At 40.3% G+C, this 19754-nt stretch overlaps 1 protein-coding gene across 9 annotated transcripts in view; it reads left to right on the top strand.

Annotated features, from left to right (window-relative positions):
* FMNL2 (formin like 2) overlaps positions 1–19754 on the top strand; it is a 157647-nt gene that overhangs the window by 111457 nt on the left and 26436 nt on the right. For all 9 annotated transcript variants that reach the window (XM_075284463.1, XM_075284457.1, XM_075284462.1 and 6 more), the window contains exons 9-15: positions 347–440; positions 5090–5164; positions 11020–11130; positions 11571–11720; positions 15364–15465; positions 16782–17139; positions 17500–17703. In XM_075284463.1, coding sequence (XP_075140564.1) covers positions 347–440; positions 5090–5164; positions 11020–11130; positions 11571–11720; positions 15364–15465; positions 16782–17139; positions 17500–17703 — 1094 coding nt within the window. The remainder of the gene's footprint in view (positions 1–346; positions 441–5089; positions 5165–11019; positions 11131–11570; positions 11721–15363; positions 15466–16781; positions 17140–17499; positions 17704–19754) is intronic.

Genomic DNA, 19754 nt, shown 5'->3' with positions numbered 1-19754 from the left:
GTCAAATATGTTGTGTCTGTGAATGATAAATGAGTGAATTTAGGATTTTTTTTTTCTATTAATCTCATTAAAGGCGACTTATCCCTCACACAAAATCATTCTACATAGTACCAACCCTCTCTTACTCCTCCTGGAAATATATGAAACAATTAATAATAATTGATTGGACAGTGTCAGAGTTTATAGGGACTCGTCTCCCAGCTGCAATTACATAGGAAATACACAAATTTACTCAGGAGAGCGATAATAGGGCTGTCGGGTCTACAACACCAGTCTCCAATCTCCCAGGATTGGGCAGATTTATTGTATTATTTTTACTCATTTTTGTCTTTATTTTTCCTTGCAGAACTAAAGCACTTGTACTAGAGCTGCTCGCAGCCGTCTGCCTTGTCCGAGGAGGACACGAAATTATTTTATCAGCATTTGATAACTTCAAGGAGGTAAAAATCCGATCCATATTTCCCAGGGGCTGTAAAGAAGGCTCCGCCCCTGCTTACCTGTTCATATTGTTTTGCTCTTAAAATGATGCCTTTCAGCTGTATACTGCCTCTGTTTGGCTTATTCTTCCTTCACATTTCCCCCTCCTCCCCCTATACACTTAGCTCTGCTATATTCAAATCACCCCACTCTCAACCCTGCTACATCTACTTTCCTCAAACACTCAGCCCTGCTCCATCTACATTTCCTTACACACTGAGCTCTGCTACATCTACTTTCCTTACACACTCAGCCCTGCTCCATCTACTTTCCTTACACACTCAGCTCTGCTACATCTACTTTCCTTACACACTCAGCCCTGCTCCATCTACATTTCCTCACACACTCAGCCCTGCTCCATCTACATTTCCTCACACACTCAGCCCTGCTCCATCTACATTTCCTCACACACTCAGCCCTGCTCCATCTACATTTCCTCACACACTCAGCCCTGCTCCATCTACATTTCCTCACACACTCAGCCCTGCTCCATCTACATTTTCTCACACACTCAGCCCTGCTCCATCTACATTTCCTCACACACTCAGCCCTGCTCCATCTACATTTCCTCACACACTCAGCCCTGCTCCATCTACATTTCCTCACACACTCAGCCCTGCTCCATCTACATTTCCTCACACACTCAGCCCTGCTCCATCTACATTTCCTCACACACTCAGCCCTGCTCCATCTACATTTTCTCACACACTCAGCCCTGCTACATCTACTTTTCCTCATACACTCAGCCCTGCTACATCTACATTTCCTCCTACACTTAGCACTGCTGCCTCTTTGCAGTCCTGCACTGTACAAGCTCCTCGCCTGCTTATGACTTATCACATGACTGTGGTCTCCTTAAAGCAGAATTCCAGGCAATTAGTATTGCCAGCAGTTTTTCAACTTGGCTCGTGACCACCCAGAGGTCTTTATACCCCACCAGGGGGCCAGGGGGTTGTAACTAGAGATGAGCGAACACTATTCGGAACAGCACGCTCCCATAGAAATGAATGGAGCCAGCGGCCGGTCGCTTAACCCCCTGCGTGCTGGCTATGTCCATTTCTATGGGAGCGTGCTATTCGAAACGGCTGTTTCGAATAGTGCTCGCTCATCTCTAGTTGTGACCCGCAGTTTGGGAAACATTGGAATAGAGGATAAATTGGTGGTCAGTTTGAACTTGACCACTGACATCCCCACCAAGAATGTGTGGTGTTTAAGTTAAAATATTAATGCCAAAAAAATTCTGCAAAAAATTAGACTTTAACATAGCTGTTTTGTTTGTTTGCTTATTGTCTGGTAAGATTTTAGTAGCAAATGCAACTGACTACAGAAATGATATGGAAAATGATCTCTTGAGAGATTTATGGCTCTCCTACTTTCCTAACATATCTCAACCTGACAGCGCACGCAACGCGAAACGATCCAGAAACCTGTCAGTTATCACCATGCAATTACAGTCTATGTAATATCACACAATGGGGGTGTAGAGCTGATAACAATGGGCAGCTGCTAAGCCACAAAAATGTAACACTGTTACACACAATAATATAATATATCTCCTATCTATCTATCTATCTATCTATCTATCTATCTATCTATCTATCTTTCTATCTATCTATCTATCTATCTATCTATATCTATCTATTGTATCTATCTATCTATCTATCTATCTATCTATCTATCTATTGTATCTATCTATCTAATCTATCTATCTATCTATCTATCTATCTATCTATCTATCTCTTCTCTATCTATCTATCTCCTATCTATCTATCTATCTATCTATCTATCTATCTATCTATCTATCTATCTATCTATTGTATCTATCTATCTATCTATCTATCTATCTCTTCTCTATCTATCTATCTCCTATCTATCTATCTATCTATCTATCTATCTATCTATCTATCTATTGTATCTATCTATCTATCTATCTATCTATCTAATCTATCTATCGATTGTATCTATCTATCTATCTATCTATCTATTTATCTATCTATCTATCTATCTATCTATCTATCTATCTATCTATCTATCTATCTATCATCTATTCTATCTATCTATTATCTATCTATATCTATCTATCTATCTATCTATCTATCTATCTATCTATCTATCTATCTATCTATCTATCTATCATCTATCTATTGTATCTATCCATCCATCTATACTAAAAATATAATAATTCAATTCAATATAAGATAATAAAAATATAATAAATGTTAGAATAATAAATAATATATATTAATAAGATGCAATCAGAATAAAAAAAATATTATAAAATCTAGAATGTGAATTAAAATATAATGAAATAATAAAATATCAAAATAACAGAATATCAAAAATAAAATACTAAGATATAATGAAAAAAAAATTAAATGGTTCTCAGTAAGTGTGCTGGAGATATGAGGCGCTGGTGGGGCTGGAGGACAGGGGTCTCCAATGGTTCCATCTATATTTTAATTATAGTCGTGTTATTTGCATGAAGTAAGTGGCATCTCCTTGGTAACCACACTAAAATACTCTGGGGAATTTTTTTGTTTTATGGTTAAGTGTTGTCATCCCGTCATGTGCTTTCAATATAGGAGCTCTCCTTGGATTTTTCCTTTGTTAGAAAATAGGAAGATGTTTGTGTCCGGGTCTTTTTATAGACTTGTCTTTCTTGCTTTATTTAGTTATTTATTTTTTTAAATGATTGGTCTTGGAGATTTGTGACTTCTAATTTTTCCATAAAAGGGAATAAAATCGTAATGTAAGACTAAGAACATATTATTACTGTTATTATTAATATTACTATTATTATTAATTGCTTAATACATCACTATTTATTATTATTATTATTATTATTATTTTATTATTATTATTTGGCTCTTTAATTTAAGGGCTCTCCTCAGGATAGGCCGTCACTATTAGATTGTTGTGTTTGTGGGGGTATAATTCTATTATTATTATTATTATTATTTATTTATTTTTTTTACTATTAAGTTAATATTGTTTTATTATTAAGTTATTAGGTACTTTTAGTTTATGGGCTTACCTTACTATTAGCTATCATTATTAGAATGGGGATGGGTCTGATTCTATTATTTTAATATTATATTATTATTATTATTGTTTTATTTTTAGTTAATGTAATATTATTATTATTATTATTATTATTATTATTACTAGCATGTGCCCACGACTTCGTCTGCGGGTTGGCAGGGGTGTTGAGGCGCGTACAGGTCTTTCAGTGTTGGGTAGGTTCCGTCATGCGCCAAGGCGGACTCTATTCAACGCTGGGGCGGTGTGTTCTATTTCTAGCTGCTTATCCCGTGTGCCCTTGTCCCACCGCCCTCTTACTTTCCGCTGCTTCTGGATTTTATGGTGGCCCTTGCACCCTTCTGAGGGGACTCCCTTTTGGGAGGGGACCCCATGTTCCTCCATGATTTTGCCTGTGCTCCCACACCAACCCTTTTCCCATGCTCTTCCTGGATGTGGTGCCTGGGTCCCCTTTTGTAACCTCAAAACTGTGTCTTGTGTGCCATCCTCCCGCGCACTAGACAGGGTGAGAAAGGCCATGCCCAGGGGGGCCTTACACGCTCGGCACCCTACAGTCCCCCATGAGCTCCCCCGGGCCCTACACACCTGGCCCCCGGCACGATGGTTTGCGCAATGTACCCACACGCTAGAGTGTTCCGGTGTACTTACCAAGCCGGTAGAGACATTGGACGTGTTGCCCCTCACAGAGTGCCAGAGCTTTCCGGAGGCCTGTCGCACACACGCCGCCGCTGTCAATACAGTAGTCGTTGCGCAGAGAGAGCAGGCGTCGCGGCTGCGGCGCTCCGGAGGTGTGAGTATCCACCATGTTGGCCGGCCTGCCCACAGTCTGCCCTGGACGTATGAGCAGGCACCACTTCTCCACCGGCCTGCCCAGAGGCTGGCACCAACCAATGAGAGCGCCGCTGGCAGAACCGCAATGACATTATTACTACGTTTTATTATTAAATTATCTGGCACTTTAAATGAATGGGCTTTATTTATGATAGGCCAATAGTATTAGATTGATGGGGAGTCTGATTTTTGGAACTCCCGACAATTAGCTGCTTGAGGGTCCATGACACCCCAACTCATCCTATTGAAGTGAATGGTCGGAGCTTTAACACCAGATACAGTCATTGCCACAAGTACAGAGCTTTGCCTGGCAAAAATTCGAAGGGTATCTGGTGCTTTCCAAAGTGGCATGGCGTCTTCAATCAGATTGGTGGGGGTTCTGATAATCGCCCCCAACAGATCTACTATTGATAATCTGTAGGCAGAACCCCTTTAATGATAGATGATACTAAGAAGCTCCAATCGGACTGAGGTCTGGATTCAATGGCTTTCAGTCTAGGCCTCAATCTGAATACAATGGTGATTTTGTGTTGGTGTAAAAATGGTGCATGCATGAAACACAATTTATACATACGCCCCCCCATCGGTCCTGATCGGGGTGTGTTATATCGTGGCCCCTTTACATCCTAAATCATGCTATACTTTATCCTCTATGGAGTTGGTGTTGTCGTATTATTCTCTTCTAGTCGTATATGGACGTTTCGTTGTTTGGTAATTGCTTCTTTTCTTTTTTTCCTACAAGGTTTGTGGTGAAAAACAACGCTTTGAGAAGTTGATGGAACATTTCAGGAATGAAGACAACAATATAGATTTCATGGTAATATTCTCATTATTCTAGTTTTCCCATTACATATGTTTTAACGCTTAACAATCATTTCATCCTAAAATTACATCGATCCCGGACAATCCGTCAATTACGTCATGTCAAAGTTTGTAAAGCTTCGTGCGCAAGGCGAAAAAAACTCCTCGTACCGAGATTGTATGGTGGCCCACAGAGTCAATGTCACTCCATAATAACATGTAAGAAATATATACCATAGTAGGTAAATGGTAGAATGTACCATAATACCATAAATACTAGAATACACCATAGTAGGCAAACCTCACAATGTACCGTATTAATGTAAACGTTATAATGTAGCATAATACCGTAACCGTTAGAATTATAAACATTCCATTCTGCGTCAAAATCCAGCCCAAAAAACCCTGTGTGAACCCTTCCTTAAAGAGGACCTTTCATGGTTTGGGGCACAGGCAGGTCTATATACTACTGGAAAGCCGACAATGCGCTGAATTCAGCGCACTGTTGGCTTACCCAATCTGTCCCGGTACCGTAGCTCTGTATAGTCAGAAGGGCATTCCTGACACTATGTCAGGACCGTCCTTCTGTACAAGCAGCGCCTATAGTGCTGTACTGTGTGAGCGGGGAGGAACGCCCCCTCCCCTCCTGATAATACTCGTCTATGGATGAGCACTGTGAGCAGAGGGAGGGGGCGTTCCTCCCCGCTCCACAGTACAGCGCGATAGGCGCTGCTGTGGAGAAGGACGGTCCTGACAGACTGTCAGGAACGCCCTTCTGACTGTAAAGAGCTACAGTACCGGAACCAATAACTCTTCACCCGGGGCACAGATCGGGAAAGCCGATAGTGCACTGAATTCAGTGCACTGTTGGCGTTCCAGCAGTATATACAACTGCCTGTGCCCCGGACCATGAGAGGTCCTCTTTAAATTAAAGGGTGCGGAGCTGCAGTTGCACGGCATGACCACTACACAGTGTATAGCGCTGTCTGCTTCTGACTCCATAAACCATAACAGACACCAGTGAGTTGATAATTTCCATGATCTTTAGAGCCCTTGTTAAACAACACTGTGGTCAGTTTCATATGGTCATATTAGGGGCAGTTTAGCTCCCACATAACAGATGAGTGTCCTGACCTAACCCCTAAAATCACAGAATCATAACTCCCCCTAGTGCTCATGTGAGGTCAGTAGACCCATAGCCAGGCAGGGACATTGGTCCTATAGCATAGACACAAATCTGCACCCCTAATCCCCTCATCTGACCTGGCCTAAATCCAAAACTCTGACAACTTTTCACATAAAACCCTGATCTGGATTATAAGGCGCCGGCACGACCTGCTGTATACTGTGTATACCGTGTATTAGACTACTCCGGATGAATTATGGATTGAGATTAATAGGAATGAATAATTCAGATCTTTTACAATGACAGGACTTTGCTGCGGGATAAAAAAGCTTTTCGCTTCCTGCTTTTTGCCTACAAAGGTTATTAAGTGTAGACCTAAGAAAGAAGAAACAGAACTGAGATTGACTGATGACGTCATTGTAGATCTGCAAAGCTATTACAGACCTATAGTTCTTGGATGACATATAAATCCACATTGTCATGTACTTCTGCCTGTTTGTCAGTCTTTACTGAAGGATTGTCTTTCTATTCATGAGAAAGTTTGTCATCATTACATTTACTATAACTGCCATCTCTATGGTCCCCCGCCCCCCAAAAAGCCATAAGGGGCTCATAGGAGACATGGTAGCACTTATTACCCTCCTATTACCTCTGCCAACAGGACAGAGGTACAACATTTTTGCTTCTTCTTCTGGCCAAACCTATTAGATACTAATTATTTTTTGTCTGACCTCAATCCTGTGCACCGGATCCATCCCACATTGTAATGATCAGGCGATTAGAGATGACTTGCAATACCAGCCATAGCCTACGGTCAATGGTGGCGCTGTTTCTGCGAAAAAAATTGAAACAAACAAAAAAAAAAAGCAGAAACTTTTTTTTGTGATCCTGGACAACCCCTTTAAGAATCCTAGCTATCTCCTGTGGTACTGTTAGCTTTAGGATTGTGCTTCAGGCCGCACACACCTGGCTGCTGAGAAACAATGGTGTAAGAATGAATGATCTGTCCGCGAGGAATTGTCGGGAACGTCAGAAGACGCCGTCACCTCGAGGTGAACTCTACTTGTTCTCAAATATTATAGAAAAAAAAGAAGTAATTACAAAAAATCTGATCATCGAAACCTTCCAGAATGTTCTGCCGTGTGTTATAGGGTGATGGATATTTGGACAGATACGGACGCCTGATATGACCTGCGATTCCGCCCCTCTGTTTAACCCTTTGTACACTTCAAATAAATATTTCCACGTCTTCTGTTCTGAGAATCACTTCTGAATAGATTAATTGATTCTCGGTGGAAACATCCGGCGCGCAGACAAACAGGCTGCAGGAAATTCAGATTTCTACTATTTCCCTATAAATCTGTCAGAAGATACGACCTTGTCAGCAGTCACTGGGCAGTCTGCAGCACCATTTAAAGGGATTATCTCGTACAGTAAGATCCCTACTGATAAGAATCTCTTTCTGTGGCTGCTTATTGCTTTATATAATCATAGTTACATAGTAGATGAGGTTGGATAAAGACATGAGTCCATCACGTCCAACCTATAACCCTACAATCCCCTACAGTGTTGATCCAGGGGAAGGCAAAAACCCCCATGAGGCTCATGCCAATTGCCCTATTTCAGGGGAAAAATTCCTTCCCGACTCCAAATCTTGCAGTGAGTATAAAACCCTGGATCAACGTGTCCTTATACTCTAGAATCCATAACCTGTTATATTGTTCTCGTCAAGATAGGCATCCAGGCCCGCTATGAACCTGTTCAGTGAATCCACCATCACCACTTCCCGGGGCAGAGAGTCCCAGAGCCTCGTTGTTCTTACTGTGAAGAATCCCCTTCTATGTTTCTGGTGACACTTTCTCTCCTCCAGACGTAGAGGATGTCCTCTTGTCACTGTCACTGGCCTAGGAGTAAAAATATCCTTAGAAAGTTCTTTGTATTGTCCCTTCATGTATTTGTACATTGTTATTAGATCTCCCCGTAGACGTCTTTTCTCTAAGCTGAATAACCCCAAGTTTGTTAACCTCTCGTTGTCCTCCAGTCCACCCATTCCCCTAATCATTTTGGTTTCCCATCTTTGCACTTTTTCAAGTTCACTTATGTCTTTCTTGTATATCGGGGCCAAAAATTGCGCACAATATTCTAAGTGTGGCCGTACCAGTGATTTGTATAGAGGCATAACTATGTCCTTGTCATCAGAATCTAGACCTCTTTTGATGCATCCCATAATGTTATTTGCCTTGGCAGCAGCTGCCTGGCACTGGTCATTAAAGGTAAGCTTGCTGTCCACCAAAATCCTCAAGTCTTTTTCATTGACAGTCTTACCCAGTAATTTACTATTAAGTACATAGTCATACATTTTATTACGTCGAACAAAGTGCATTACTTTACATTTGTCAACATTAACAACTTTTGCCAATTCTCCGCCCATGCTTCCAGTTTTCTTAGATCCCCTTGTAATATTCTACTATCCTCCTCGTTATTGCTTACCCTACAAAGTTTTGTATCATCTGCAAATATGGACACCCTGCTATGTAATATGGACACCCTGCTGTGTAATATGGACATCCTGCTCTGTAATATGGACATCCTGCTCTGTAATATGGACACCCTGCTGTGTAATATGGACACCCTGCTGTGTAATATGGACACCCTGCTGTGTAATATGGACATCCTGCTCTGTAATATGGACACCCTGCTCTGTAATATGGACATCCTGCTCTGTAATATGGACACCCTGCTCTGTAATATGGACATCCTGCTCTGTAATATGGACATCCTGCTCTGTAATATGGACACCCTGCTGTGTAATATGGACATCCTGCTCTGTAATATGGACATCCTGCTCTGTAATATGGACACCCTGCTGTGTAATATGGACATCCTGCTCTGTAATATGGACATCCTGCTCTGTAATATGGACACCCTGCTCTGTAATATGGACACCCTGCTCTGTAATATGGACATCCTGCTCTGTAATATGGACATCCTGCTCTGTAATATGGACACCCTGCTCTGTAATATGGACACCCTGCTGTGTAATATGGACATCCTGCTCTGTAATATGGACATCCTGCTCTGTAATATGGACATCCTGCTCTGTAATATGGACACCCTGCTGTGTAATATGGACACCCTGCTCTGTAATATGGACATCCTGCTCTGTAATATGGACATCCTGCTCTGTAATATGGACACCCTGCTCTGTAATATGGACACCCTGCTGTGTAATATGGACATCCTGCTCTGTAATATGGACATCCTGCTCTGTAATATGGACATCCTGCTCTGTAATATGGACACCCTGCTCTGTAATATGGACATCCTGCTGTGTAATATGGACACCCTGCTGTGTAATATGGACACCCTGCTCTGTAATATGGACATCCTGCTCTGTAATATGGACACCCTGCTCTGTAATATGGACACCCTGCTCTGTAATATGGACACCCTGCTATGTAATATGGACACCCTGCTCTGTAATATGGACATCCTGCTCTGTAATATGGACACCCTGCTCTGTAATATGGACACCCTGCTCTGTAATATGGACACCCTGCTCTGTAATATGGACACCCTGCTGTGTAATATGGACATCCTGCTCTGTAATATGGACATCCTGCTCTGTAATATGGACACCCTGCTATGTAATATGGACACCCTGCTCTGTAATATGGACACCCTGCTCTGTAATATGGACATCCTGCTCTGTAATATGGACACCCTGCTCTGTAATATGGACACCCTGCTCTGTAATATGGACACCCTGCTTTGTAAAACCTATACCAGGTCATTAATAAAGATATTAAAGAGAGGACCTAATACTGACCCTTGCGGCACCCTAGAGAATAACCCCCTTTGGCAGGGCGGACACTGCGAGACGTGCTGGAAGAGAGGGGATGTTGTGATGATGTCACTGGGATGTTGAGCCATGCCGACTCCAGTGCCGTGGCCAGCTGCGCTAGGTTACGCCATTGAGCATCCATGGCGCGAACGACCCGATCAAAGTGGTCCGACCGATACTCAATTGGGTTCAAGTCCGGGGAATTTGCTGGCCAAGGGAGTACGGTAAACTCATCCTGGTGTTGCTTGAACCGCGCACGTACACTGCGAGCTTTATAACACGAAGCATTGTCCTGCTGGTAGTTGCCATCATCCTGAGAAAAAACAAGTAGGGGTGAACATGGTCCGCAAGGATAGATGCATACTTGTGTTGATCCATCGTGCCTTCCACAATGATGAGTGCACCAGATAGCTGATGACACGCGCCTTCTGCAATTGGTCATTTAACATTGACGTCAAAAGTAGGCGGTGGTCACATTAATATGACTGGACTCTGTATAACCCAAATTAAGCACAAGACTTACCCTATTGCCACCACTTATTACATGCAGGTTCGGTCGAGCAGAACGGTCCTCTCAGTTCGGGGCAGGCTCAGATGTTTTGCATAGCCCCTTACGCTGTATGTGTACATAGATGGACTGTATCATATATAAATGCCTGCCTGATGGTATTACATGGTTCGTCTTAAAGTGACAGGACAGATTTACAATATAAATATCCAGATTTATAGCTGTTACTATAGTTGGTTTATAGTGTACTGGGAAAGTCAAAATAAAATCCTAGGATAGGAGAGATGGGTGGAGGATCGGTCGGGAGTATTGTTTGCTCTTGTACACTCTTGTGCAGACTTTGCAGAATCTGTAATGAGTTAACCCTTTCACTGCTGCCGTGGCTTCTTGCAGGTTGCATGTATGCAGTTCATTAATATCGTAGTCCATTCGGTAGAAGACATGAATTTCAGGGTCCATCTACAATTCGAGTTTACCAAACTGGCCTTGGACGAGTACTTGGACGTAAGTATATTTTATTACATGTGGATTTCTTGCAAACGTTTGCGTTGTTGGGCCCGTGTATTGAATGTTTAAGGTGATATCAGTTTACATTGTGTGTATGCTGGGAGACTGGGGCAGGTTCACGACATTACGGGTCAGATGGAATAGAACTGAATTTAGTGAAAATCAGTGTAAATGTGTGGTCTGAATGTCCCTCCATAAGTCCGGTGGGGTCAGTCAGGTTAGATGTTAGCCTGCCCAGTAGATGAGCAGCATCAGACATGTCTGGCAGCCACTTATCCATTCTACCCCATTGATATAAACATACATGTTCCTCTGCTCCAAGCCTGAATATTTATGGGGAAAGTAAGGGGAGTTGGATGGAATGTGTACGGCCGCCACTTGTGACCATTTCCTTGTTCTGATCTCTCAAATCTGTTCTTTGGTTTTCTCATTTCTAGAAACTGAAACACACGGAAAGTGATAAACTTCAGGTCCAGATTCAGGCTTATCTGGATAATGTGTTTGATGTGGGGGCTCTTCTAGAAGATGCGGAGACAAAGAATGCAGCACTGGAAAGAGTGGAAGAACTGGAAGAAAATATTTCTCATGTAAGTAAAAGTTTGGGGGACCTTAGAGTAGGACATCAGGTAACGTTTGGTTCCCCAAACTTGACAAAATTTGCAGCGTTACTGTGACTTACACAAGGCCATGAACTTTCCCACAAGAAAGATTTCATAATTTAGATTTTACTTTGAGATGTTTCTTGTCCTGTGTTCATTGCTCCCACCTGCCTAATATCATCTACCAGGAGATATACAATTAACATAATACTACCTCCTATGTACAAGAATATAACTACTATAATACTGCCCCCTATGTACAAGAATATAACTACTATAATACTGCCCCCTATGTACAAGAATATAACTACTAAAAGACTACTCCTATGTACAAGAATATAACTACTATAATACTACTCCTATGTACAAGAATATAACTACTATAATACTACTCCTATGTACAAGAATATAACTACTATAATACTGCCCCCTATGTACAAGAATATAACTACTATAATACTGCTCCTATGTACAAGAATATAACTACTATAATACTACTCCTATGTACAAGAATATAACTACTATAATACTACCCCCTATGTACAAGAATATAACTACTATAATACTACTCCTATGTGCAAGAATATAACTACTATAATACTGCTCCTATGTACAAGAATATAACTACTATAATACTGCCCCTATGTACAAGAATATAACTACTATAATACTACCCCCTATGTACAAGAATATAACTACTATAATACTGCACCTATGTACAAGAATATAACTACTATAATACTACCTCCTATGTACAAGAATATAACTACTATAATACTGCCCCTATGTACAAGAATATAACTACTATAATACTACCCCCTATGTACAAGAATATAACTACTATAATACTGCACCTATGTACAAGAATATAACTACTATAATACTGCACCTATGTACAAGAATATAACTACTATAATACTACCTCCTATGTACAAGAATATAACTACTATAATACTACCTCCTATGTACAAGAATATAACTACTATAATACTACTCCTATGTACAAGAATATAACTACTATAATACTGCTCCTATGTACAAGAATATAACTACTATAATACTACCTCCTATGTACAAGAATATAACTACTATAATACTACTCCTATGTACAAGAATATAACTACTATAATACTACTCCTATGTACAAGAATATAACTACTATAATACTACTCCTATGTACAAGAATATAACTACTATAATACTACTCCTATGTACAAGAATATAACTACTATAATACTACCTCCTATGTACAAGAATATAACTACTATAATACTACTCCTATGTACAAGAATATAACTACTATAATACTACTCCTATGTACAAGAATATAACTACTATAATACTACTCCTATGTACAAGAATATAACTACTATAATACTACTCCTATGTACAAGAATATAACTACTATAATACTACCTCCTATGTACAAGAATATAACTACTATAATACTACTCCTATGTACAAGAATATAACTACTATAATACTGCCCCTATCTACAAGAATATAACTACTATAATACTGCTCCTATGTACAAGAATATAACTACTATAATACTACTCCTATGTACAAGAATATAATTACTATAATACTACTCCTATGTACAAGAATATAACTACTATAATACTGCTCCTATGTACAAGAATATAACTACTATAATACTACTCCTATGTACAAGAATATAACTACTATAATACTGCTCCTATGTACAAGAATATAACTACTATAATACTGCTCCTATGTACAAGAATATAACTACTATAATACTACTCCTATGTACAAGAATATAACTACTATAATACTACCTCCTATGTACAAGAATATAACTACTATAATACTACTCCTATGTACAAGAATATAACTACTATAATACTGCTCCTATGTACAAGAATATAACTACTATAATACTGCTCCCTATGTACAAGAATATAACTACTATAATACTACTCCTATGTACAAGAATAACTACTATAATACTAATCCTATGTACAAGAATATAACTACTATAATACTACTCCTATGTACAAGAATATAACTACTATAATACTACTCCTATGTACAAGAATATAACTACTATAATACTACCTCCTATGTACAAGAATATAACTACTATAATACTACTCCTATGTACAAGAATATAACTACTATAATACTACTCCTATGTACAAGAATATAACTACTATAATACTACTCCTATGTACAAGAATATAACTACTATAATACTACCTCCTATGTACAAGAATATAACTACTATAATACTACTCCTATGTACAAGAATATAACTACTATAATACTACTCCTATGTACAAGAATATAACTACTATAATACTACTCCTATGTACAAGAATATAACTACTATAATACTACTCCTATGTACAAGAATATAACTACTATAATACTACCTCCTATGTACAAGAATATAACTACTATAATACTACTCCTATGTACAAGAATATAACTACTATAATACTACTCCTATGTACAAGAATATAACTACTATAATACTACCTCCTATGTACAAGAATATAACTACTATAATACTACTCCTATGTACAAGAATATAACTACTATAATACTGCCCCTATCTACAAGAATATAACTACTATAATACTGCTCCTATGTACAAGAATATAACTACTATAATACTACTCCTATGTACAAGAATATAATTACTATAATACTACTCCTATGTACAAGAATATAACTACTATAATACTGCTCCTATGTACAAGAATATAACTACTATAATACTGCTCCTATGTACAAGAATATAACTACTATAATACTACTCCTATGTACAAGAATATAACTACTATAATACTACCTCCTATGTACAAGAATATAACTACTATAATACTACTCCTATGTACAAGAATATAACTACTATAATACTGCTCCTATGTACAAGAATATAACTACTATAATACTGCTCCCTATGTACAAGAATATAACTACTATAATACTACTCCTATGTACAAGAATATAACTACTAGAATACTACCTCCTATGTACAAGAATATAACTACTATAATACTACCTCCTATGTACAAGAATATAACTACTATAATACTACCTCCTATGTACAAGAATATAACTACTATAATACTACTCCTATGTACAAGAATATAACTACTATAACACCACTCCTATGTACAAGAATATAACTACTATAATACTGCTCCTATGTACAAGAATATAACTACTAGAATACTACTCCTATGTACAAGAATATAACTACTAGAATACTGCTCCTATGTACAAGAATATAACTACTAGAATACTGCTCCTATGTACAAGAATATAACTACTATAATACCACTCCTATGTACAAGAATATAACTACTATAATACTACTCCTATGTACAAGAATATAACTACTATAATACTGCTCCTATGTACAAGAATATAACTACTATAATACTGCTCCTATGTACAAGAATATAACTACTATAATACTGCTCCTATGTACAAGAATATAACTACTATAATACCGCTCCTATGTACAAGAATATAACTACTATAATACTACCTCTACGTACAAATATAAATCTACTATCATATATACTCATATCCCTGATAATATATTGTAAATTTTGATTATAAAAGATTAATAATTTTTCTTTTGTATTCACAGCTTTCTGAAAAGCTACAAGACACCGAAAACGAAGCTATGTCAAAAATTGTAGAACTGGAAAAACAGCTTATGCAAAGACATAAAGAACTGGAAATTGCCCGGGTACGATTCTGATTGCTGCTGTATCGCGTGTATCTACATAACTGCAGCCATAGCCAGACAATGAGCTGGTGTATGTGTCTGTACACTGACTGAAACCCAACCTGTCTCCATATTGTTCTGCCCACACCTGTCACAGGGCTATTGTACAGTCTGAGGGAAGTAATGTCCGTGTACAATACCTTGAGATGACCTGTCTAGTAGTCAGCGACAGAACCACCTGAAAAACACCCTCACCCTCTTAAATTGACCAATGAATTCTTCTCAGTCTCCAACTACAGTAACATATAATAGTAGTCCATAAATACAGTCATACAATGGTCATATATGTAACCGTAACAAGAGGTTGTCTCTTTTATCAACCTGAGTACGGACCAGGTGGGCCACAATGGGCCCATCGTCTAGAGAGCCAAGCACATCAATGTGTTTCTAAGCAGTCTCTGACCAGCTTCTTGACAGTCTTGGTGCACACCACTAGGCCCGACAGTATGTTGACATACATAAAACACAACGCTGTTTGGCTTGGGGGCACATTGACCAATATGGGGTCAGGATCTGTGGTTAGGCCCAGCTAGGCTATATTTCACATATACGCTGGGCAAGCTGAACCATACATCAGACATTTACCCAACACAGTTTGTCCAGCATACATCGGGCTACTACACACCATTCAGCTGTCCTTCCTGATTCCCCCATGGAATGGACCTTTCACCACCTTCACCAACTCTTAGCACCTTTCAATAGGCGCCGCTCCACTAATTCTAGCACAGTTGGAATTTTTTTTCTAGCCCCTACCGTTCCTCAGCAACTGGAGTTTCAGCACCCAATATACTTATTATGCTCCCTACTGTCAGGTGGGCGGCTCCCAGACTAGGACCACCCACACTTCCAGTAGGGAGTGTACTGAGCTTATCGGGTGTTGAAAATAACAGCACCAACTACTAAGGAACCGTGGGAGCTAGAGAAAAAATTCCAACTGTGCTGGAATCAGTGGAGCTTCAGCTATTGAAGGATGTAAAGAGTTGGAGTTGTTGGAGGTGATTAAAGGTCCAAATTCAAAGTTGCCAATTCTTCTTTGCATCAACAGTATCAGTCAGGGCAGAGTTTGTATGGCGCCATAAACTTAGGATAGCCCTACCAGAATTGGAGAGTTGCCTTTGAAGGCCTTTGGAGGTCTCAAGATGATTTGAAGCAATATCATGGGTAGTCCAAACTATTGACTGTTTGGTACTTTGTAACCCACATTCAGGCCATAGTGGGAGTTGTAGCTTTACCAAATCTGCCTGACATTTTTTTTGTCTTCTTTTCTTTATGCACAGGAAGTCTGCAAGGATGCAAACACCCAGGTGCACACATTACGGAAGATGGTCAAGGAGAAGGAGGAAGCCATTCAGAGACAATCCACTCTGGAAAGAAAAATTCATGAGTTGGAAAAACAAGGGAGTCTTAAAATTCAAAAGAAGGGTGATGGGGACATATCTATTACACCACTAGTGACGTCAGGGGCCGCTGTGCTGTCAGGTACAGAAGTGGTGGGTGAACTGTCGTCTGCTACTGGTATCTCACAGTCAGGACCTTCGGTTCTGGGTGGAACATCAACAATAGTATCAGGAATTTCCGCACCTTCAGCACCCACGCCGCCCCCTCCAGCACCATTGTCCTCAGAGCCTGGAGAAGGTAAGTGTTGTCATAGTCATTGGTCAATAAAGACATAACTTAGACCAAAAATTTTGAGGTTCAGCCTTTGGTTGAAGTGTCCGGAGCTCAGATGGGTTAATTGACTTGGGATTTGGTTGTTCTAGTTTTGGTAGTTTAAGCAACATCTAGATGTCTATGTTTCTTGGGGTTATGGTGGCCATCAATAGGACTCGATGACTCCTTCACCTTAAAATTTACACGCATGTTCGGGTCATCCATGGTCATTTTTGATTGGAAGATCTTGGCTATGATCACGTAGCTATGGCCATATAATATTTAATATGTTAACTATTGTCAAAAAAATATTTGATCACCAAATACGTTTACTACCGATTTCAGTGGAAAATGGACCCGCGTCATCTACAATGCCTCCTGCTCCACCGGCTCCACCTCCACCTCCACCACCACCTCCTCCTCCAGCACCACCTCTTCCAGGTCCTGCTGTGGAGCCTCCAATACCTCCACCACCTCCTCCTCCGCCAGGAGCTCCTCCTCTACCGGGAACTGCCTCACCCACTGTTATATTTAACTCAGGACTTGCAGGTAACAGACCATCGGACCCTGTGACATTGCTTAGATGTTGGATTTGTCCTGGCCTTTTATATAACAATCTGCCTACGGTTTTATTGGCTGATACTAGACAGTCAATAGTTAATCTCGGCCCAATAAATGAGGCCGGCTTATCTGGACCTGACAGTTTTCTGGTCTGGCTGAAGAAAATTCTCTTTTGAAGATCAGCAATAAAACAGGGAGTTAGAGGTCAATGTCCTGCTGGCGAGAAAAAAGCAGAGCAAGTGTGTTTGGAGATTCTGTGGCTAGTAGTGATACATTGTGGCTAGTAGTGGGGCACTGTGGCTAGTAGTGATACATTGTGGCTAGTAGTGGGGCACTGTGGCTAGTAGTGATACATTGTGGCTAGTAGTGGAGTACTGTGGCTAGTAGTGATACATTGTGGCTAGTAGTGGGGCACTGTGGCTAGTAGTGATACATTGTGGCTAGTAGTGGGGCACTGTGGCTAGTAGTGATACATTGTGGCTAGTAGTGGAGTACTGTGGCTAGTAGTGATACATTGTGGGTAGTAGTGGGGCACTTTGGCTAGTAGTTATACATTGTGGCTAGTAGTGGAGTACTGTGGCTCATAGTGAGACATTGTGGCTGGTAGTGGGACACTGTGGCTGGTAGTGAGACATTGTGGCTGGTAGTGGGACACTGTGGCTCGTAGTGAGACATTGTGGGTAGTAGTGGGGCACTGTGGCTAGTAGTGATACATTGTGGCTAGTAGTGGGGCACTGTGGCTAGTAGTGATACATTGTGGTTAGTAGTGGGGTACTGTGGCTCATAGTGAGACATTGTGGCTGGTAGTGGGATACCATGGCTGGCAGTGGGACATTGTGGCTGGTACTGAGGCATTGTGGCTATCAATACCTATACCCTTTCGACATGACTGTTGCTGAGTCCCAGGCATTACCATGGTTTGGCTAGTGAGGAGCCACGGAAAAATTTTAAAGTCCAGCTTTCACTATAAGAGTATGTGCACACATCAGTGCACGTGAATTTGGTTTCTGTGAGCCCATTGACATACTATAGAAAATTTCTATACGGAACACTCTTACATTAGTCAGATCTGTGGCCCTTCACATTACACATCTGAGTGAGTTCTGCCCCGGACCTTACAGAATACTACATTGGGTATTTGCATATTGTAAATCTGACATCTATAAAAATACTGAGTGGTTGTCACACAGGTGCAAAAATACAAGACTGTGACCGTACTGAGCTAATCCGGGTAATGTTCTGCTGGTATCTGTAGTCCTTGCAGACTTTGAAGTTGCCGCTGACTAATAAGATGACTTATCTCAGTGAATATTGGCCGCTTTCTTGACTTATACTGTAGTGAGTTTATTTGCTGAGTGATTCGTTGTGCTCAGTACAGGAAGTTTGTGACAGTGAGTCAGCGCAGCGATGACATCATCAGGTGATAACACGCTGACCTCACATCCTTATACACACAATATACAAGTATTAGCCTTTGGCTATAGAAATGCCGTACACTCCCTAGTTTATGTATCTCTAATCTACAGTCATTATAGATGAGGAAACCTGGCAAGGGTTTAGTTTCCCTGCAGTGCCTCTAAAAGAGAAACTGAGAATTACAATGGTCCATTCAAATTGTAATCCAGGACAGGACAGGTCCTCCAGAGTGATAGACACTCTTTATTACCCACAGCACAGCTCCGTGCATTGTACATAATGCTTTGTTTCATTGAGAGCAATAGAAATCATCCAAGCCAATAATGGAATTCGTGAGGGCCAAAAAAATCTGTATTTGAGTGTGTGTGTGTTGGCGGGGATGGGTGGAGGGTTGGGCGTAGATCTTAGGGCCCCTCAGTAATCGGCTGTGTTCATTGTGGGAATCTGTAAGCTACTGATCATTTGTTCTACAGCACCACCACTGGTGAAATGGAGCATTACACCTCATCCATTGAAATCAATGTACTGTCCATATAACGTATGACCGTGCAGGGTCCTTCAGAGTGACAGTCAGTCCTTCTAGCATTTCATTGGATATTTTCTATAGGGTTTCATAGTAACCT

Source organism: Leptodactylus fuscus, chromosome 8 (assembly GCF_031893055.1).
Source record: "Leptodactylus fuscus isolate aLepFus1 chromosome 8, aLepFus1.hap2, whole genome shotgun sequence".
Lineage (NCBI taxonomy): Eukaryota > Metazoa > Chordata > Amphibia > Anura > Leptodactylidae > Leptodactylus > Leptodactylus fuscus.
The sequence above is the reverse complement of the archived record's forward strand: the minus strand, read 5'-3'. Positions and strand labels throughout refer to the sequence as shown.